The sequence below is a fragment of the Haliotis rufescens genome, unplaced genomic scaffold, assembly GCF_023055435.1.
Source record: "Haliotis rufescens isolate VD_foot unplaced genomic scaffold, xgHalRufe1.0.p SCAF_22, whole genome shotgun sequence".
NCBI classification, from domain to species: Eukaryota; Metazoa; Mollusca; class Gastropoda; order Lepetellida; family Haliotidae; genus Haliotis; species Haliotis rufescens.
Window position 1 is genome coordinate 12,765,679 of NW_025963913.1, and position 22,929 is coordinate 12,788,607.

The 22,929-nt window shown below is 37.2% G+C and overlaps 2 protein-coding genes across 6 annotated transcripts in view; one reads left to right on the forward strand and one right to left on the reverse strand.

Annotated features, from left to right (window-relative positions):
• Positions 1-8,189, reverse strand: part of LOC124118535 — a 47,702-nt gene extending 39,513 nt beyond the window's left edge. For 2 of the 4 annotated variants that reach the window (XR_006858499.2, XM_046480690.2), the window contains exons 1-3: positions 8,118-8,158; positions 5,950-6,027; positions 2,411-2,549 (exon numbers count right to left, since the gene is read on the reverse strand). Coding sequence is in view for 3 of the 4 variants with exons in the window: in XM_046480690.2 (XP_046336646.2) it covers positions 2,411-2,549; positions 5,950-6,027; positions 8,118-8,140 (240 nt within the window). In the remaining variant the exon portion in view is untranslated. Of the gene's footprint in view, positions 1-2,410; positions 2,550-5,949; positions 6,028-8,117 lie in introns of all 4 variants that reach the window. The other 2 variants (XM_046480693.2, XM_046480692.2) reach the window with 2 other exon arrangements.
• A 116-nt stretch (positions 8,190-8,305) lies between these two features.
• Positions 8,306-21,895, forward strand: LOC124118541 (uncharacterized protein C3orf84-like). Of its 2 annotated transcripts, none has more exons than XM_046480701.2 (4): positions 8,306-8,480; positions 10,525-10,638; positions 16,255-16,332; positions 20,851-21,895. In XM_046480701.2, the coding sequence occupies exons 1-4, from the start codon at positions 8,454-8,456 to the stop codon at positions 21,388-21,390; spliced, it is 759 nt and encodes a 252-aa protein (XP_046336657.1). In that variant the 5' UTR covers positions 8,306-8,453; the 3' UTR covers positions 21,391-21,895. The 2 variants fall into 2 exon arrangements, with proteins under 2 accessions (XP_046336657.1, XP_048257482.1); XM_048401525.1 differs by lacking the exon at positions 20,851-21,895 and adding an exon at positions 17,044-20,844.
• The last annotated feature ends 1,034 nt before the right edge of the window (positions 21,896-22,929 follow it).

The window sequence follows — 22,929 nt, forward strand, 5'->3', positions numbered from 1 at the left end:
CTAGAATGAGATTTTCCTTCTCTTGTAAAACTGTCTTTCAGTAATGTTACAGTAAGGATGTCGTGTTCGAAATTAAACAGTCTACTTGTCTGGCAATAGTTCAATACAGAAAGAAATATTTGAACTTGCAGGAAAGAATTGTTTGAACTTACAAGGAAGATTAATTTCATTTTTATTTTAATGTCCTTTGTATGCGGAAGATAAAAAGAAATACAAAAGATAAATGAAAATTGTCTACAACTGTATAGAATTGCACATAACTGATCTTAAAAGGCACCCTGTACATACTTCTTGTTAAACTGTCACTGTACTATTGGCCTCATGGCCCAAAAATACGAATTAAATGTCAGTCTGTTTGTCTGGTACTATGCATCATCTGCAAGCATAAATAAGTTACATATGCATTCTTTGTGTCCTTGTGCAGAATGATATGTTTCTTCTTATGTGAACAGTTTTTCTGTTATGTAACAGTGATGATGTCATGTTCGAAATTAAATAGTCCCCTTATCTGAGAATAGTACAATACAAAAATAACTTGTGACATTTCCTTGTGAATTACCACTTTTACCTTAAGGCAGATCTAAACTAAACAACAGATCTTTTTTTTTTAATGTAGTGTAGTAATTTGCTTTTCTAGAACTGGACAATGAACCATGCCATTTTTGGGTGTACATATCTTTTAAGGTCTGTGTCAAACGGGAGAAGAAATGCTGTGGCATATCTACATGTTGCTGAATAGACTGAGTCCATGTCACAACTTGGAATTCCAAGCTTGAAATACTGTAGTGGAAACAAAACTCAAGGACCTAAGATCACCTAAGGACCACCTGTAATCTTTTTATTTACTGCCACAAGGATCTGAAGCTCACCTTAATATTTCTGGAATATTTGCAATATATACTGCTACAAATAAAAAATACAAAAACATGAGTTAATGACAATATCACAAAATTTGTAAAAGAAGATAGAAAACATGGTTTAGAGTTCAAAACACTCCAAAATGGTTTTATAGTTTTACTTTCTCACAAACAGAGCTCTACAATGGGCGTGTACATTGTTTGTCTGTTAGCAATTGTATCTGTCAACAAAACTACCAGGTACATATAAATCTTTCATAGTGTTTTCATTGGTTGTTGTCACCAAAATGCAGGAAAAGAACCAATCTCAAAAACATCTTATTTCTCGAGTAAAGCATGAATACAGCAAGGTGTCATTAGTTCTTCATACAGATATGGGGTATAAAGTTATATTCAAAGGCAACCTGAATTATCACTGTAAACTCAGCAATGTTTGAATGTCCCCACAGTGTGAATACAAGACTGTGCCAGTGACGTACCAGAGACTGTTATGTCCAGGGCAACGTGTTTACTGTTACCACAGCCAGGGAAGGCTCAAGAACAGCAGCTACAATCTTGGGTCAACAAGAAATTAAAAGCACCTATGCTGTATGCCTTTGACTTAGTAGCATTGTATTACATGCCCCATGTCCTTATGTAGGCCTGATTATGACCAAAAGGAACCATACTGCCTGTCAAATAATGGTTGCTAAGGCACAGACATTGGTTATGTCGATGCTGGCATGGAGTTCTCTTCTCTAATAAGTCCAGATTTCTGAGACAGTATGTTGTCCTCTGTTTCTGGCAACATCAAGATATGCATACATACCAACAGGACAAATCCAGAGCACACAGCAGGTGCTTCTATGGACTTCATACCTGTTATGTCATCGCCTGCATCAACCATCGAACACTTGTGGAATTACCTGGGACAGTGCATTGCAAGTCAAACTCAAATCGGCAATGTTGGAGAGCTGAACCATGCCCAGCAACGTGAGTGGTGTAGGATACCACAGGACGTTATCCAGAGACTGATTGTTTTGTGGCATGCATTGCATGCAGAACTGTTCCTACCTGATCCTGACTTTGTCTTTTGACTTGTGTTTCATTTACTGTTCAACAGAATTGTGCACTTTGCAATACAATTTAGCAAAACTAACTTTTAGCTAAGTTATCCGAGTGATTGTATGAATTGTGCAAAAATATCATTTGGTTTCGTGTCAATTTCGCTTTTTGCCACTGGTGCATTTTCAATGCAGGTGAGCTAACATAAAATTATTAAATATCTGCATTATAATTCTCATTATGAATATTTGACACATTCCTTGTTCTCCCTATGATAACGTGCCGAGCCCATTGTATTGACATAATGTCCAATCATAAGAGATCGGTATAGACCAAAAGGAAATGATTCGAGCTCAGTCAAAAATAGATACTGTGCTGACAGACAGACAGATTATTTATTAGATTATTCATTAAAAATACACATATTTCAAACAGAAATATAATGTATAAGGCAGTCTAACAGTGTAGGCTACAGTCTACCCAGTGGACTATATAACAAAAATAAATACCTCATTCTGTGAGCCACTGGATAACTGTTGAGTAAACATATCCTGTGTGCTGACTTGTGAGAACTCTTGTTGAGAATATGGAAGTTGAGAATACTGCTGCGACCCATATGACAGTTCACAGGTATCCTGTCGTTCACTGCTGAAACATTAACCAAGGTACCTGTAACCACACATCTTCCCGAGGCAAGAAAGTTAACTGACTTTAGAAGTCCAGTTTCACCCTTGCCGAACTAGGCTGGAATTACTGGACTTGATTGTAGCGCCACCAGTGGCTATTACCAGTTATGTCCCTTCTAAGCCTCTCCTATGGACCAATCAGATTCCACCGCTCGTATCACTTGCATTTGCTTCACACAAAATAGTGGCGCCCAGTCAGGAAGATTGGATTGATAATCAAGATCTATACTGTGATAAAACAGGTCTCACATTGCAAAATGCATCAAATCACGTGAGCACCTTGATTAAAAACATGAAATGATTTGGCAAATATCTGCTGACAACAAGTTGGCAGTGCACATGCTTTGCTAATCCTGCAATCGATCAAAATCTGCACGACAGTTTACAAACTGGATTTTGATTTCGGCGCGCGATTTTAATTGGACTATGCACAGACTCGTTAGTGCAGCCAAAATGTAACTCCATAATACCAGCCTAGTTTGGCAAGGGTGGAAACTGGTCTTTTAACTGGTCAGTTAATTCTCTTGTCTCGGAAAGATGGTAACCACAGTTACAGAAGCTTACATGGCAACAATGATATAATGATGAAAAGAAAATTTTAAGGGTTTTGCTATGTTAACATCATAAGGACCAGTGGAAAACTGTTAGTTTCTAATGCTGTTGTGGGAGGAGAGCCTGAAGTGATGCTGGTTTTATCACTTGGGTAAAACCCAAGAGCACAGGTATGGTGCTGACAGATCTGAATACATAATCAGGGTGAACCTGGATTTGAACCGAAGACTATAGGTTTTTGGCGTGCCCAAGGGAAGCAAGTCTGCACAACAAAGAGCAGTTACAGTTAAAATTAAGAACACAAGAGACAGTTGAATTTCAAACACAAAATTAGGACAAATGTCCTTCCCCACTTTCTGTGAGTTGCCTCGGAGGGGTTGAGAACGCTGTGTGGGATGATCAAGGTTAGGGCATATGGAAACAGGAAAGCCATTTGCTTTCCCTTTGTGAATAAAGCTAAAAGTTGAAATGTCAGAACTTAGGATCACCTTAGGCCTAAGGTTGTTTTGTGGCCCCAGGCTTCCGTTCCACAAAGCGACTGTCGTAGGTCAATGTAAGTCTTTGTACATAGGATCGCTTTGTGGAACATGGCCCAGGAAATTGGTGCACACAACACCCATGTTCAGCCCACAGATGTTCAATTGGGTTGAGAAAAGGATCTTTAACTAATCAAGGCAGTACTCAGATGTTCTTATTCAGAAAAAATATTCAATGACACACAAGCTTTGTGTGGGCAGGTGGGCATTATCATGTTGGAATTCAAACTGATGATCAGTCCTACATGCAAAGGGTAGCAAGACTGGCATCAAAACCTCATCACCATAATGAACACCTGTGAGTCAAACACAAATGAAGTCTGTCCTATTGCTGGAGGGGTGATCCCAGCCCACGTCACCATAAAGGCCAGGTTGTGCTATGGTACACTGCTGGTAGCAAAAATGACAATCTGCAAATATCACAAAGCCGAGATGAAACCTTCATTTGTCACTGAACATGCTGCGCATCCTCTTTATCCCCAGGGCTAGCATTTCGGTAAACATACACTAACCCCTGGATCCATTTCCATGTTTCTTGCAATCTCAAATTACCTTCCCTTGATTTCCATGTGCCAGTTTATGGGTAGGCTGCTAGGTCTAACGTACCAATCAGAATGTGAGTTACAAAACCTCAATGTTGGGATGGCCAGTCTGATTGATTATGATCGAGTTTGCGAGAAATTCAACATTGAAAAACTGACTGACACTCAAAAGAAAGCCCTCAAAAGTCTTTTGATGGAAAGGATGTCTTCATGGCCATTAAAACTGGCAGTTGCTATGGTTTCTTGATAATACAAGTAACCTTCCTAATACCATATTCCTTTCCCTTATGTCAACGTTTGATTGGTCAGTAATATGTCAGTGAATTCAAGGGTGGGTCATTGAACTATTTGCATGGAACCAGGGGTTAGTGTAGGTTTACTGAAATAGAGGATGCCAATAACACAATTGCCTGCCGCTGTGCCCACTGCATCTTGGAGTGATTCACTGTGCGATGACTTTTTAATCCTGGAGCTTTCAATAGATTGCAAACAGTTCAATTATTTAATTGCTTGTGGTTGATGGCTCTAAACTCAGCGTTTTTGCATGATGACATTTCTTTAATATACTGAACTGCAAAAGAAACATCACCATGGATAGTTCTATGAGAAGCCTTATTTGTCCAAACACTGTAAACATACTTTGAGACATAATAAAAAGATGAAACTTGGCAAAACTGATCATCAAGGTTGAAATTAAAGTGTCAAATGTTCTTAAAGTGAAACACAACACTAGTCGACCCTCTGTGCAAGACCAATTCCACCCCACACCATGATGCTTGGACCACCCCACGAGTCTCTCTCAACAACACAAGCATCCGAATAACATTCCCCACAGCGTCGCCAGACTCTCTGCCATCTGCTGTTGAGATACAGTAACGGCTCTCGTCTGAGAAGAGGACTCTTCTCCACTGCTGGTGGTGCCAATGCTGTTGCTATGTTGCCCACTGAAGATGGTCCCGGCGAAGACGTGGTGTCAGAATGGGTCCTCGGTGTGGCCTGTGACAGTGGAGGTGTCTGCTCGTCAATCGTCAACACATGATGTCCTCACTAATGTGTTGCTGGTGTGTCCATGTGGTCTGTCAAGCAATTTCCGCAGCAGTAACAAAGCGATTTTGAAGATGCTGTCGCACAATCTGACGATCCTGACGTCGGGTGGTGACCCTTGGTCTTCCATGTGGTCAGTAATCTGTAGTGCTGGTGGTCTGGTACCGTTGCTGGAGCCTGTATATGGTCCTTACGTGGACTTGAAATGCACTGGCTACTTGCCGGGGGATTTGTCCAGCTTGCAATCGTCCAAGGGCTTGGTGTCGCTGATTTCTTGTCAATCTTGGCATTTGGTAGCAATTCAATAACAAATAAATGTTATCCGATCTGGATGGATTTTAATAGGGGAATAAATGGGGTAATACATGTAAATTTCAATTTGCACAGAACTCACGAGCAGCGTGTTACCATGGCAGTTGCCCGATCGGTTTTATTGTCATCTGCTTTGTTTGTTTATCATCAAATTTCATTGTTTCGGACAAGGTAATGTCAAATTTTAGAAACTTTGACAAAATTACCCAGATATTTAAATGACAACTTTTCATCCAATGTTTCTTTTGCGGTTCAGTATAGTATGAGGCCTAATTTGATAATCTTCAAGCTTTGTTGATTTTGTTTATGTCTACAATTGCCTATATATTCCATAAACTTGAAATCACAAAATGAAAAATCTTGTCTTGGATATTACCTGAAACTGTCTGACAATAACTCTCTTGTTGACACAACATTTTGAAACATTCTGATCAGCAGTAGGTCTATGTGGTGTCTGAATAGAAATGCAAGTAAGATTAATAAACAAACAAATAAACAAACAAACTGATGAACAAATCATTCAATATACATAATCTAATCGAAAGGCCATAATTAATTATTAGATTTTCAATCTTGCCTTGCCTGCTGGCATCACACATGAAATCACATTTGTACCTACAGACATGGGTGGTGGGGTAGCTTAGTGGTTTTATAATGTGTGAAGGCCATTTCTCCTGTCCCCTGCCATGATATTTCTGGAAAATTGTTAAAAGCGGTGCAAACCCATACTCACTCATTCACTCACATACAAAGAAAATCACCATGTGTTGCCTGGTTTGTTCACTTGATAAACTACACCACATATACAGTGTCACCAAATTTTTTTAAATTTCACCTTCTTACATATTTCGAAACTTTGGATGAACATTTAATAATTAACTTTGTTTGTTTGCCGCACTCACCAATATTCCAGCTATATGATGGAGTCTGTAAATAATCAAGTCTTGACCAAACAATTGCAGAGGTAGATTTAACAACAAATTCATGTATAGCCAGCTGGTCTTGCTCCTTTCAAAAGTTACTGGCCCTTCTCCAAACTAACTAGCCCAGAACTAAATGTTACAGGCAATGACTGAGTTTCCTGGTCCCTGAAAATTTAAGAACTCCTCACCCTTAAAATGTCATTTTCTGCAGCCTGAGATTAAATCATGGCTTCCAACTGCTTCATTTTGTGGCAATTTTAGGAGCAAATAAATATGTTCTTGTACAGAACATTACAAAATGGCTGCCGGTTGTGTCATTCTACTGAGATGATCTTTGAGCCAATCATCCCCCCTAAATATTTTCTCATCAAAATTATGTGATACACAAGCCGTGTCCAATCAAAAATATTAAAGATAAACAGAGAAACAGTGAAATATTGCCAGCCAGACGGGCCAACTACTTTGTTTCAGCAAGCCTTTCATAATTTTAACTGGCCACGGGCCAACAGACCAGCAGTTAAATCGACCCCTGCAACTGGGATCCGATGACATGCATCAACCAAGTCAATGAACCTGACCTCCCGATCCTGTTAGTCAGTCTCCTCTTATGACAAGCATAGTTGTCTTTTACAGTTGCTGAAGATCTATTCTAACCCAGATCTTCACAGGTTAATAATTAACTGATGTTTTTTTAACAGACACAATTTTTAAAAAATGTGCCACAGTTCTCTTGCTCTCAGATACTTTCAAAATGAGCTGAATGTTATGTTGTCAAACCTTAGTGAAGTGTCCCCGTGTAATGTGATCTGGTTGATATGAGTGGACAGAATAATCTCAGTGTGCTATTCATATTGTTTTGCTGAAACAAACCTTCGTTCAGAGTATCACCATAACATTGGTACAGAAATATCTGAGATCTATGAACATTATTAACATTAGCCCAAATGAGTGCAGATTGTGGCACATGAAAGTAACTTTACAGTCATTTTTGACTCACAAGTTCCAGCTTGATCATAATGATTAAGGCCTATTCTTAAATTTTCCTTTTATTTTCAATTCTAAGAAAAATATTTATGCTTAATCTGAATGCCATGATTTAGTTTGTTTCCAAGGTGGTGCTGAATTAATATCCTGTCATTATACCAGATTTCTGAGCCTTTATAATTTTTAGAAGATATGATATTGGATCTACAGTGGATGACACTGGAATATGACAAGAAACAAACCCAAACAAACAAAGCTTAGCCTAGGTTTCTAGATCTATAGGCTCGCCTATCAGATTCTATTTCACGTTTCAGTGTGCAGCAAACATTTTGAACTTGACATTTGTCATTTGTAATGCATGTCAAGTTCATTCACAATGATACAGTTAGCCTTAATGTCTCTGACTAATTCTAAGTGCTTCTATGATTAAAAAACGATAAAATGTCGTCACATGAAATCTGCCATGGACTTTTTCGTAAAACATTTTGTAGCTGGATCTGCTTGCTTTCGGAATGTTCCCGATTTTCGTGCCATATTCGATGCTTTGCGACAGATCAAGATTGTTTTGTTTTTTTGTTCAATGAAATTTTATCTTTTAATATAAAGATTTAACATCAGTTAACATCCCTTCACTTACCTACCAAATATATTTATGTCCATGTACAGCAGACGACACAAGTTTGACCCGGAAATACTATATTCGAGCGGAAACGTACGGAAATGGCCGAGTAAACAACGTTATGTCACGTGACAAAGAGCACCTGTTGGGATTGGCTTTGATGTGACCACATGACCAGGTAAATCGCGTGTATTTACATACGAAGGGGTTGACTAGCTACCGTAAACAACGGATTGTTTATTCCGCCATTGCTTGGTGGTACCTGGTTACCCACATGCTGGTTAATCTGGATATCTGAAAAATAAATTTTATGAAGTCGCAATGAACTGACGGATAGTAAATCAGAAATTTAAGATGGCAAGCGAAATTGCTGGAAGTTGGGTAAGAACTTTAAAACAAAAATCATATTATATTGATTAGGATCGAATTTTCAATGCAGATCGAGTGATCTACGTGAAGACGTTAAACTACGATAATGTATATATATTATTTTTACTATAGTGTACAAATGTTTTTTCATGCTGTCATTTAGTGCAGCACTTCGTTTGTTTGACATCATTATCACCACATTTGCAAGGTAAAATAACAGAAAAATATGAATATTCAAATAATGCCAAGTATAAAAAATAACAAACATCTAACATCTTAATGCTTACTTTCTAAACTGTTTCATCTCTTGATCAAAATCCTAACTGAAGCATAAATATAACAAATTATCCTCATGGCTGTAGGCCTATTTCATTTGGATGAACCCCTTTTCTTTTTCAAAGTCATTTTGTAATGGCTCTGGTTTTCATCAAGAAAGCAACTTTCATGGTGCTGTCCAATGTATTTGTGCTATATTCTTTGTACGTCAACTTTTATACTTTATGATATCTCACTGCAGATGCTGATGCACCTTTATATAGCAAGTCACAGCTGTTTTAATAAATTCATTCACAGATACTGTTGGGAAGTTTATGATTGTATCTGAGAGTATGCACATATGCACTAAAGATAAATACTCATCAATCATGTAATTAAGACATGTTATATAATTTGTAATAGTTGCAAGAGCAGATTTTCACATTTTTCGACTTGGTTGAAGGATTTCTTGAGTCAGCGGCTGTTAAAGGGCCAGTATGTCAATGGTTTATGTATGAAATAATTCTGGAGTGTGACATAACACCTTTTGTTCATGCATGTTTTAAATTCTGAAACCAAAACAACAGAGCTCTGCACAGTGAAGCTGACAACATAAGCGCTGCGCAGAATATTTGGTTTTGGTCATGTTTTTATTGGAGGCAAACTGAAGAGAAAATTGAGTGTTTTTCTTGGAGATGAGTTACAAAATAATAATTGCCAGCTCGATTTGATTAGAAGCCAGTGTTTATCAAAGCATGGATTACAATATGCTGACAGCCTGAAATGTTTATATTCGAGAGATATATTTTTTCCAGAATTTAATTTCCCATGATTAAGGATGCATATAACACACATATTATACACAAATAAATATGTCTTGTGTACATTGATCAATCGGAAGGGGTGCTAATTGGGATTGTTCACTTGCCAATATATCAGCAAATATCGCTGTGGGCGCTTATAAGAGCGGGGCGATTATTACGTCGAATACAGTATTTCCAATTGCGTATTAAGCCTTTGTTTACATTGGTTGTACGGCTCCACATGATGTCATCGAAGCCCTATGGAGAGCTAGCCATACAGCCTCTGTGATGTATAAAGATATATTGCCATGCACCTCAATGTCGCAGTTGTAATAGCATATCTATAAAATTATGCAAAACAATATGTAAAGCCAAAGAAAGGCTTACATTAGGCACATCTGTTCTCATTTGAAATAAGTGAATATGTTCACAAACAAGAGTATAGTCCGGTCACATGATCAGATATGAGAACAGCAAAACTTGTTTTTTGAGGAACATTGCCATTCGAGGGGTGTTTGGGTGTTTGAGTCCACTAAGGTAATGGGAAACAACTACAGGGAAAGAGCTTTATGATTATCCACACAGATAAACTGCAGAACTGCACAAAATCCTATGAGAAAAAATCCCATTGAGATAGATCTATATGAGTTGTATTTGGGTTAAGTGTTTCCAAGGTCCAAAGGTAGAATATTCCAGCAAATGAGAAAGATGAATACCAGTACTTTTAATCATGTTTATCAAAATCGTCTCTGCAAAAGAATATGCAGAAAGGTTTTGGGTCTCTTTATCAGAAGATGAATGTTTCAATGTGGTAGTTTGATGAATGCAACTGGTGTCAAATTATTGCCAAGAAATGTAAGGTACATGGCAGAAAGTGTAGGTTTTACATGTATGTTCAGTGACATATAGCATGTGCAAGGCCAGTACGAAAACAATGCCATACCACATGATCTATTTTTCAGTTGATGTCATCTTATTTTGATCCTATATTCTTCCAGTTTCCCTCTGGCTATTATGGGCATTACCGCAGTAAGTCAAGGAATGACTTTGTGTGTGAATATCGCCAGTTAGCCAAACCACAGCCACCTGAGAAGTTCTACAGAAGAGCAAAGGTAACAGTTTTGAGTAACTAAGGCCCCATTTTTTTCACATGCTTTACAGATTTTTTTGGGTAGGTGGGGGGAAAAAGTAATTTGATAATAGCAATTCAATTTTTCAGTTTTCTGCTCCACTTCTGGTTGGCTGGTATAAACAATGAAAGATGGTTGAATGTGGGAGGAGAGCCTGCAACACAACTGTTGCTTTTAGCAATGCAAACCTGCTGAATCAAGCTGGAATATGCTATTTTAGCTTTCTTTCAAGCTGTTTAATTGCACAAGAAGAAGATTTTTTTGTTCTGTCAGTGTCTTGCATTTTCCTCTTTTTCAGATCATGGTCCCTTAAGGAAAAAAGACTGCCTAATTTGAAAATGAAAAATATGATTTGTAATATTCAATATGCGGCGATAAGTAAATTGCAACATTCACAGGCTTTGAAATCATAGCCATCAGCCTTCAAAGTTTACTAGGAGTTAGATCTAAAATAGCTGTATCCCCAAATCCCAAAGGCTTTTGGCTGATTTCTCTCCCAAGTTTGACTGCTGCTGTGGTCTCGTGGATAGAGCGTTAGCCTAGAGAACAAAAGGCCAGTGGTTCGATCCCCGGCTGCATCTACAAGCAGACACACGTGCATCACACAGGCACACACACATCCTGCAGGAACAGATCCTGCAGTTGTTATCAAACCAGGACTACATGTATTTGCAGGTAGAACCAATTTAGAAATGGTTCGATAGCTTGGTTCTGTCTGACTTATATCATGGAATGGACATTACCACAACATATTTGTCTATCAAAGTTAACACACAGCAGTGGGAGATCATTTATGTTCATTTATGAGCAACATAGTTTGATAACATTTCCTTGGGCTCCACAAAAGTTATTTGCCAAGAAGGTGGGAAGACAGATATAGATTAATCTATCCAACATGGCAATATAATGACTGCCTTAGGCCCTTGACAACTAAGCTGTCTATTTCAGTTGACAGTCGTGTTTCCAGCATGTTAAGCAGGGAGTATGCTCTTGTGTTAAGATCTAGGAAATCCCTCAATTTGTCAAAATATTCCTTTTCACCTGACTGGTCAATACATCTTCCCTCTCACAAGCTGCTACAAGTGATCGGAATCTATATGCCAAATCAAACCATTGTGGGTGGCCCTGTAGTACTGTGGTGGAGTTTTCGACATGATCCATGGCAATCAATACATGTATTGATCTGCCTGGTTTTCTATAGTGCTGGTCCACAGCTTTCTACCGTGTTGTTCCATATGACCCCAATAGACTGATATCATGACACCTTTATCAAACAGAAGTAAATGTTTTCCTTTGTCCTGTTTTGGTTGGATTCACGGAGTGATAATAACGAGAGCTTTATGATCTTTGTACAAAGTATGTGCAGCATGTATGCAGCATGTATACAGCACACTGTTCTATAGTGTTTAGTTAGTCCAACAAATATGTATTTGTTGTGGGATCCTTTTGGAGTTTGCAGCAGGTCATTGCGTCTAGGCTGTGAATTGAGCATGGCAGCCAGTGTAATTGACTTTCACTGTGAAGGACAACTAGACACATTGTAGGCTACACAAGATGTTGTAGATGCCAAATCCTTTTGATGTCAAATCTAAAGCTTAAAGAGTTTTGGGACATACCTCACAAAACTTCTTAAACTTAATTGTAAAATGATGATATGATCACCTCTAATAGTGATGCTGTTCATTTTCAGAGTATGACAATAAGAGCTGCTATTTTTTGTCTAAAAGGGTAAATCCCCAGCAATGTTGATTTTGTCTGATGGAGAACTTGCAGACCTGTTAACCCCCAACCACCAAATAAGGAATTAATATTTCATCTGACATGAAGAATTTGAACTGCTCCCTACCCATGCTAAGAGAGTTTAAGTCGCTGTCCTCTGCGTAATGCTACAGTATTGATTAAGGACTTTCACATGGCTCAAGTGCTACCTTCTATGCAAGTGGTTGCTGTGTGAATAAGGTCGAGTCACCCAGGGAAGTATGAACGGCTGGTGCTCTGTGTCATGCCAGATATCTGCACTTACTACAGTTACCAGGCATGTTTGGGTTTGACAGTGTCTGATATGGGTCTGATAAATACAAAAAATTCATTGTTGACATACTCATGATATTGCCTGTGAAAAGGCAGGGTGATTGTGTGAACCAAAGGTAGTTTTCAGCTTTGCCCTGACTTGCATAATAAGGCCTTGACATGCAATGAATTTACAATGAATAGTTAAATCAGTACCTTTCTCACATTTGAAGTTGAAGTATGTGAAGGTCGGAAATTACTGCCACATACAATAACATGTATTGAATTAGATAAGTTACTGGCGAATTGTTTTCAATTTTGCATCATAAAACATTGCACACTTGACATAGCCTACAATATTCAATAAAAGGTACAGTGTTGGGTTTCAGTGTTTTTCACGCTTTGTATTTAATTTGATATGGGAACAGTAATAAATGGTGATTATTACCCTGCCCTGTGCAGGTTTTAAGTGGTAATCAAAAAGGAAAAATATAGGGTTGTCGACTACACTTTACCAGTCATAGTAGGTTTTCTCTCCTTTGAACTTAATGCAATGTAAAACCTACCCAGAACCAGTGTGAAGTATGTCACTCCTTCAAAGGTAAAGTGTACTATTATTCTATAGCAGACCTAGATGGCTTAAATACTGTCATGCTGAATATTGATAGTGATATATTATTCACATCAGGGGATGTGAACACAATAACTGACGAACTTACATCTCGAATTATAAAAGTTTGTGATAAACATATTCCTAATAAAATTGTTACCATACGATCAAAGGATCAACAGTGGATCAATAATGTAATACCTTCCTTAATAAGAAAACGAAATCGCCAACAAAGAAAGCTAAAAGACGTAATACTCAAGCTGATTGGGCAAATTTTAGGCTGTTAAGAAATAAGGTAATTAACTACATGTATGTCCATAAGGCGACGAAGGCACTTGCATCTAAAATTGATACTGTAATAAATAGTTCTCATGGAACTTGACTTGGTGGCGTTTAGTAAAGGAATTTCTTAAACTTAAAACTGCAAAACACAACTTTCCCCCAATTCTTTTTGGGAATAGGTTGTATGATAATTCCATGGATATTGCTAATATTCTCAATAACTTCTTTGTGGACCAATCTCGCATATGTAATCCTGATATGCACCTTCCAACCGAAGAATTAGATAAAGTAAAAAATCCATTAGTAAATATAATTTTGATGGAAGATGAAGTTAGGGATATACTTTTGTCCGTGGACACCACAAAGGCAACTGGCCCTGATGATATTGGAAATAAAGTACTTAAAAACACAGCTTACAGTTTAGCCCCAATCCTAAACTATTCAATTTCTCTCTTAAACGAGCAATATTTCCATCACTTTGGAAAGAAGCTCTTATCATTTCTATTCATAAGAAGAACAGCGTGAATGAATGTACAAATTACAGACCGGTTGCGCTCACAAGTTGTTTAGCAAAGATATTTGGAAAATGTATATTTAAACATGTGTAAAACTATTTAAGGAATAATAATGTGCTCACTAACCTACAATCTGGATTCACGCAGGGAAACTCCACCTCAAATCAGTTGACATATTTATATCACTTTATTGCAAAGGCCTTAGATGAAGGTAAGGAAGTTAGAGCTGTATTTTGTGACGTAAGTAAAGCTTTTGATAAAGTTTGGCACAAAGAAATAATTTATAAGCTACACAATTATGGTATTTGTGGAAATTTATTGAGATGGTTTGATAGTTACTTAGAAAATTGATATCAAAAAGTAGTTATAAATGGCTATAGCTCAGATCCAAAAGCTGTCTTGGCAGGTGTGCCACAGGGCTCGGTCCTAGGACCATTTTTGTTTATTATCTATATCAATGACAATGTTGAAGGAATACATAGTAATATAAGACTTTTAGCTGATGACACATCTTTGTATGTGATCATAGAAGGTCCTGATATAGCTGCTCCTGATCTCAATAATGACTTGGACAGAATTTCAGAATGGGCTGCCAGATGGCAAGTTAAATTTAGTCCCGAAAAAACTGAATCTATTCAATTTACCCGTAAAGTAAACCCTAGTCGCAAACCTAACTTATATATATGAATGGTACAGAAATCAACGATGTACAAAGTCATATGCACTTAGGTATGACTTTACAAAGTAATTGTACATTGAAAATGCACATTGATGATATTGTAAGGAAATGTTGTCCTCTGGTTAACGGTTTAAGGAGTTATAAATATCGTCTATCCCGAACTACCTTAGAAACTATGCACAAATCATTTATTTTACCAATTTTTGATTATTGTTGTCATATTTGGGACAACTGTACTAATGAACAAGCTACCGGTAACTTATTGGAAAATTACACTTAGATGCTCTTAGAACCATATGTGGCGCTGTCCGGGGTACGAGTCATCAGAAGATTTACAATGAAACAAATTGTAAGTCATTAAAAGACAAACGATACAATTTAAAACTGGTAATGTTTTACAAAATGAATAACTATTTATCCCCGGAATATCTTTGTAGGCTTATTCCTAATACAGTTTCAGAAAACACAAATTATGACTTAAGGGATAAAACTAATCTTCAAACAGTGAAGTGTAAAACAAAAGCCTATGCAGATTCATTTATACCAGCTACAACACAACTTTGGAATATGTTACCAGAAAATCTAACGGGGGCAGAGACCGTTACACAATTTAAGAATTTGCTTCACGTAAAGGGAGATAATGGTATACACTGGGATTTAAATTATGGAAGCAGATTACCGGTATGCCAAATCATTCACAGTCACCTCAGGCTTGGCTGCAGCGATCTTAACGCAGATCAGTATAATAGATATATCTTTGATACAAAAACTTGTTCCTGTGGATATCATACCGAAGATGCTCTACACTTCTTTTTTGTGTGTACAAATTACTATGCTCTTCGAAATGAAATGTATTTTTACCAACATGGTTATTCTTTACAAACAGTGCTATGCGGAAATTCGGATTTGAGTAAGGAAGAGCAAATGCTAATATTAGATTCTATTCAACACTTTATATTAAAAACTGGCAGATTTTCAGTTAAATGATTGTTTAAAATAAACTGCAAATAGATTTATTATATAAACACATCTAGCTTGGCATGTACAATTTATTTGTTACATGTAACCTTCATTGATGTATTTATTGCAATATGTCCTATGTGTAATGGAGCGGTATTACATAAGTGCTTCGCTTGTTTACCAATCCATTTTCACGCTTTTGTGAAAATAAATATGTTTAAACCAAATGTATTGGAAGTCTGAAATGTTCGCTACAATAGTGGCAGTGTTAGTTACAAGATTATTCCCTCTTTCAAGTGTGCATACCATCTTTCTAGAAAGTAGTACAATATACTTGATATCATACATACTTCTATTGTATTTGTGAGTGAGTGAAGAAATGTTTATTAGCCATAGTCAGAAAGTTTAGTTATATCACAGGGGATTGTGAATAATATCTGGACCAAATACAAGCTGTATAATGAATCTGTCATCAAAGTGTGGCTTGAAATTGTTACTTTGTGTGAAACATGTCTTGTATTTTTAAAAAAACTTCTTTTCAGCAACCTATTGCCAAGCATGTGTTCTCCCACCATGATAACCGTCACTCCTTCCTCAACAATGCTCTCTACTTCGAAGAGGTAAGGATAAATCGAAGTGCATGTGCAAATAAATGACTAAATATTACATTGAAGTTCAGTCCAAGCAAACCATATTTCCTCAATTAAACGCTGGATAAAACGCTGGGCCTCGATTAAATACTGGCTAATTTTTATGTGTGGAATTTTCCCCATTATTATTGTGGTGTGTGGTGTGGTGCGGTGCGGTGCGGTGCGGTGGAGAGTGTCTGGAAGAAATATACGCACAGGCGTTTAACCTGGGGAAATATGGTAACCTAACTTTATCATATGTACTATCTTCCAAATTACACCAGCTTCTTACAAAGGTAGCTATCAAGGCTCTCTATTGTCCAGTCTGCTAGAGGCTAAATGTACTCCAGTACTATATGAGATTGCTTTTAAGCATTTTCAAACAGTTCATTGGAATTGAACACCATGCAATATGAACATCGTTCATTACCACAATTTTGTAAAGAATTGTACATTGGCATGTGAATTGTAGATGAAAAAGAGAGAGATGGACCTAAAGTTAATAATTTCTTGTCAGAAGTGTTATCATCACCACAATATTAAATATATGGGTACGTTTGCTTTTAAGTCATATATGAGGTGCTTCTTGAAACAGGACAGTTTTAGGAGATAAAAAGGTTTGTCTATACTTTAGCTGAATTTATAACAGTTGTTAACATGTGAAATGTCTTTTTATATAATGACTTTCTTTGTGAATATAAGGGGACTATGATCTTTGGTATGTAATAACTTTAGCCATAGTATGCTTGTAGTAATTTGCAGATATTTTCATTTTTTATAAAAAATCTTTTCTTTAAAAAATCTTTATTTGGAAATATGTATATTTTTAAGAGTATACAGATATCTTTTGAAGTGTACAAAATGTCTGTGTTCTATAACTGTCTGTCCACAATCAGCCTAATGTAAACATGGTAAGTGGAAGTTATAAGTAAGATGTGTCGCCCCTGACAGTGCATAGGGTATGTTGTGGTAATTACATTCTCATCTGTCATGCTGTCACCTGGTCTAATCCAACATCGACCGACCTCCATATATAGGAGTGGTCTCAAAAGTATTTTTAATCCGGGGCCCACATTAACAGACCATTCAGCCTAGATTGGTGGGCTCTAACTCCCTATATTTTAACATAGACTTAAGTTTGATTCTCAGCTTTTTTAGATAATACACTGACAGTTTCGAAAGTGTTCAAATGAGGGTGTGTGTGTGGTGGGCAGGACATGTGTTGCCAAGTGTTCTTAGGTCCTTAGTCATGCCAGAATCCTAGGATCATAGGTTCAAAACCCTGATTTGCAATTGTAATTATGATCCTTGGATTGTCAGCACCATATCCATGCTCCCTGTTCTTCTGATTGAGCTGAAACACCTTGACTGACTGAAATACTCTTCAAAGTTGAGTAAACCCAGAATCACTTACTGAATTATGGTGTTATTTGGGAATATATCAGAATAGTTGGTTTTATCATTTTCATTTTCGCTTTATTTGTAGATGAATAAGCTTTGTAGTACAAGAATTATTTAAAAAATACACACAGTAAATATTTTTAGCTAAGTATTATGGCCCAAATGTTAAAGTACTAAAGGATTTTGTATGTGAAAGTACAGAATGAAAGCTGATAGGAATCAGAAAAGAGGAAATTATAGGAGGATTATCGTTCAGGTTGTTAGAGAAAGTCCCACTCTCCAGTTTGCTATTACATGTTTGGTCATGTGTTGACCCACACAATGCTGGCAGTATCAGCAGGTGTAGAGCGAAATCAAGCATTACTTATCTGGCACATCTGATAATGTCCTGTACAGATCTACTCATGTGCAGCTGAGTGGCACCAAGTCGATAAGCTCTTTAAGAATTAAATACCAGCAAAGTAACCTAATCTCCTTGTATTGTTTATATGTCATTGTAAGGAGCCTGTGTTGGGTTGTAGAGTAATAGCTGTTGGAATAGTCTGGCTTGATGTTAAGCTTGAATGTCTTTGTTATTAGTGGATAAACTACAATAGTGCATACTTTACACAAATTAAATTGCGCTTTGGATTTATATTTATGTTACAGCTACAACAAAGTAGACACAAGGCGTTATACAGTCAAACTTAGAGTTATAGTTACTAGAGATATTACAATTGATCCAATCTCATTAAAATCAGATCTTGTGCTCGCTCCCCTACATAAAGACCTGAGGTATTCCCTTTACAGGTCACATCATAACACCTTTTGTGAACTTAAACTGACCAATGAAACAACTAACAGGAAGTCAACACTAGCCAATAAGAAAACACCTTCTTGGGCTTATGGCACTAGTTTCAAACTGGCAACTTTCATTCCAGATTGCACTTTGATTGCACTCGATTCAAAATTTGAAAACTGAACAAAAGAAAATTCTTGGATGTCTAATAGATAGCTGAGATTGTATGGTAGTTCTTCCCATGCACCTATGGAAAATGTCTTCCGTTTCAAATATTTATCCCATTGAAGTGAGAGATAGACTATGACAGCCATAAATGTTCTTCGGAATACCCAGTGTTAAACTTTTTGAGATTGTATGATAAGAAAACACATTGGAACGTTCTTGATTTGATAAGTGACACTCTGATTGGTCGGATGAAAGGTCATTCTGACAAGACCCATAATGGGAAGTCCTCTGAACAAAGATATGATTTGAATGAGATTGCAATTTGTCTTATCCGTTTTTGCCATGTTTACCTTTTCAGTTGAATAATTGTTACATGTGTGTTATTTCAACCTTTCATCCTACAATTGTTATGTCATCCTGCATGTGTTATTACATCCTACATGTGTTATTCACCTTTCATTCTAAATGTGTAATTTCATCCTCCACCAGACCTGTCAACCCCTCATCATGACAATGAGGGAGATTTTTCTGCAAAGGGGGGGGAATTTATTTTTAAAATAGTGAAATTAATTTAATTAAAATATATAGTATTTTCTGTCTGTGATAGTCTGTTGATAGTCCGATTACAACACTTCATAAATTTCCTGGAAATGTTCATGTTATTCCATTCCTGAGAAATGTATGCTGTATTTGTAAGTATTGTTACCTTTTTCTACAGTTTATGAATGAGGTGAGCCTCGTTGCCGTTGTTAACCTTTCTGACGTTGACATGTATTAAGCTCATTGGTCGATTAGTACTGTTGTATCCACATTAGATTGCTGAACATCATCTTCCTGAGGCAAGAGAGTTAACTGACTTTAAAAGTCCAGTTTCCACCCTTGCCGAACTAGGTTGGTATTATGGAGTTACATTTTGGCTGAACTAACAAGTCTATGCATAGTCCAATCAAAACCGCGCACCGAAATCGAAATCCGGTTCGTAAACTGTCGTGCAGATTTCGGTCGATTGTAGGATTTGCAAAGCATGTGCACCGCCAACTCGTTGTCAGCAGATATGAAATTTGATACAGTTCTTTGTGTTGATATTTCCGTCAAGTTGTCAGTCAAAAGGAAGTATATGAGTTTTACTTAAACATTGACTTTGAAACCCTAGCTCTGAGGAACCCTGATCGTGTAAGTCATTGTTATTTCGACAAACGAATCAACCAATCACACAAAGTGTTGTTTTTGGAGATGGATTTTGTTGGTCATATCTGGTTTTCATACCGAGAGTTTAATGGCATAACCTCGAGGAATAGTGATGTTTCAACAAAGTTTCAGAATATCTGATAACCAATAAAATCACTTATAACTGGGCAGAGGAATAAACACGCTAAGAACATGAAGAGAACAGTTCATTTCAGGAAGTGATAAGTACTCAGCTGATTATTCAGTTTAAGTTCCACCCTTCAGGCACCTGTGAGGATTGTTCAAGTTTTCTTTACAGTTTACATTGTTAAATCGTTCACCACATGAATTTTATTACCAGTTGATTGCTAGACATAGGTCAAACGATGGGTGACCGTGATAAGAGTCGCTAATCCGGAGCCTCCCGCACAGATCAAGAGGTATCTCATACATGTATGCATACAGATTTAATCAGAAAACTTACTGGTAGATATCTGTAATCGTAAACTTCATGTTCTTTGTTTATACTCAAGGGACAAGGAATGTGATTTTTTAAGATAATGAAAAATGCTGTTTTGCAGAATGTCCCACATGTCCCGCCTCATCCTACATGTTATGCCACCTTTCAACCTACATGTTCTTCAGTCTCTTATCCTATGTGTGTAATTTCATCCTACATGTTATTCCACCTTTCAACCTACATGTTCTTCAGTCTCTTATCCTATGTGTGTAATTTCATCCTACATGTTATTCCACCTTTCAACCTACATGTTCTTCAGTCTCTTATCCTATGTGTGTAATTTCATCCTACATGTGTTATTTGTACTTTCTTCCTAAATCTGCAAGTGTTATTCCACCTTTCATCCTACATATGTTATTTCATCCTACATGTGTGTTATTTCACCTCCTTTCATCCTACATGTGTTTTATTTCACTTTTCATCCTACATGTGTTTTATTTCACTTTTCATCTTACATGTGTGTTATACTTTCAAGGGTCTTGGAAGGAAGCGTGTCACAAACAGTACCTACAACTTCAAACCAGAGTTTATATCATGGATGCCTGAACGAGAATATGTAGCTAGGATGCGGCCATTAACTTCAACATACAAGACAGACTTTATGCCGGAAAGACAAAGTCATCAGTTGATAGTTAAAAGACCTCAGACCTCTTTTGATGGCGTTGCTACAACAACTTATAGATATGCCCATGGAAAAGAGTCACCAAATAGGGACTGCATAAATGCTATGAACAATCAAGCATTAATGTTGTCAACACATTCAAAGCGTCTGAGGTCAAAGTCTGCTCGGCCACAAGTCCGAGAAACTGTAGCTTCATGTTTAAGTTGGTATGTGCCTCGCCCACCTAATAAACCTCAGGTTCCTATGGCAACTGAAGTGATGGATTGCAAAGAACCCAGGGCAGCAGAGGAGAGTACACAGGGGTTGTCTCCCCCTGAACAAACATCCCCAGAGATGGCGCCTCAATCACTGCCTGCATCATCCCCGGTGCAAGACCCAGCCATGTCAGAATAAGGCTGCATCGATGATAGTTTGTCACTATCTTAAGAGCTTGTGGTCAGAGATCTTCAAATATTACATTGACCAATATCGTCATGTTGAAAAAAGGTCCCCAAATTTCTTTCTGGCACCTATTTGGGTGGAACAAAATCAGCTGATCATATCAAAGACGTAACAGACATGTAAAACCTAGGAAGTGGTTATCAAGCCTTGTTATGCTGAATCTTATGGCAGTAAAATGTGAGGATATTCCTAGTGATAGCTGAGTGGTGATTAATGTTCCAGATACATGTAGCCTGGTATAACCTGGGTAAATACACGCATATTCTTGTTATTAGGCCAGATTAATTTATTTAATATACAATGTTTCTCGGTCACTATGCCTAGATGCAGGAGTGAAGACAAAGATTACAGATTTTGCTTGGTCTTAATTGAGGTAAATTAGAAAAAAAAAGCTTAATGGAAAGTTATAATCCTAGGATTTGATGTTCTACTATAGTCAGCTGGTTGTTCTAGTTTCCTTGATAACACTGTCTATATATTTCGTCTTTACAACTTCAAAGATGTACAAGTCGTAAGAACAAAATTGATTTGGCCTTACTCTTATGTACTGGTATATATGGTGTAATCCTTGTATATATTGTAAATGAATCCTTATGGTTGTAATGTTTACCCGGACTGCATGTTTTTAAGTCCATTGCACATTAGAGCTGTTAGAGGTTCAAATTAACAAGACACTCTGGACCCCTATTGTAGGTGATATTCTGGATGCACAGTGTGACATATTGAATGCATATGACACACATAATGGCAATATTGGTTTTGTCATTTCAATTTTGAAAGTGTTCTTGATGCATAATTTTTAAGTTGAAAAAGATAATCATGTCTTAGGTTCAAGTGTTGCTCTGTTATTCCATTTGTGAGTAGTTTCATTACACTAAAATGGATAAAATGTTACAGACAAAATCCATGATTTAGCCCAGGGCTTAAACACGTGCAGTCCCGGTGCAATGAATGATTGTATAATTACATGATAAAGATAGTAGTCACATTTTATACTTTGTGACAGTGCCTGTGATAACTGTACATTTATGGCTATATACTACTTACCTGCTCTATAACAATATATTATGCATTGTATCATGTACTACAGCATTGATTGCATGTTATCAAAAGATAAATCAAATATGAAGCTGTGAAAACTGCTCCTGCACTATCCCATGAAGCCTTAACATCTTTTACCTCAAATGTTTTAATGAAATATTTGTTTCACCTTCAGCACCACAAGTCAGCATTATTGTACTTTTACATTAACATGATTAAGAAATGAGAGAGTTTGCTCAGCGAACGAGTCACGCCCCACAAAGTATCTCTAGCTCCATCAGCAAGTCATGCGATAATTAACTAGGTGTGTACATGTTGGAGGTCAGGTAGTTATGGTGTTATTGTATTGTGTCACCTGTTCATTTTGATTTTTAGAAATACTGCTCGCTGGACAAAGACCATTTTCAAGTGAAGAAGTGGTTCAACTTCCTTAAACATGATAAACTAGAG

What these genes read in the sequence shown, in the direction of transcription:
- LOC124118541 (XM_046480701.2), top strand. Translation starts at nt 8,454, where the DNA reads ATGGCAAGCGAAATTGCTGGAAGTTGG. An exon ending in GCGAAATTGCTGGAAGTTGG is followed by an intron (nt 8,481 to 10,524) that starts GTAAGAACTTTA and finishes ATATTCTTCCAG; the next exon opens with TTTCCCTCTGGCTATTATGG. An exon ending in ATGCTCTCTACTTCGAAGAG is followed by an intron (nt 16,333 to 20,850) that starts GTAAGGATAAAT and finishes TATACTTTCAAG; the next exon opens with GGTCTTGGAAGGAAGCGTGT.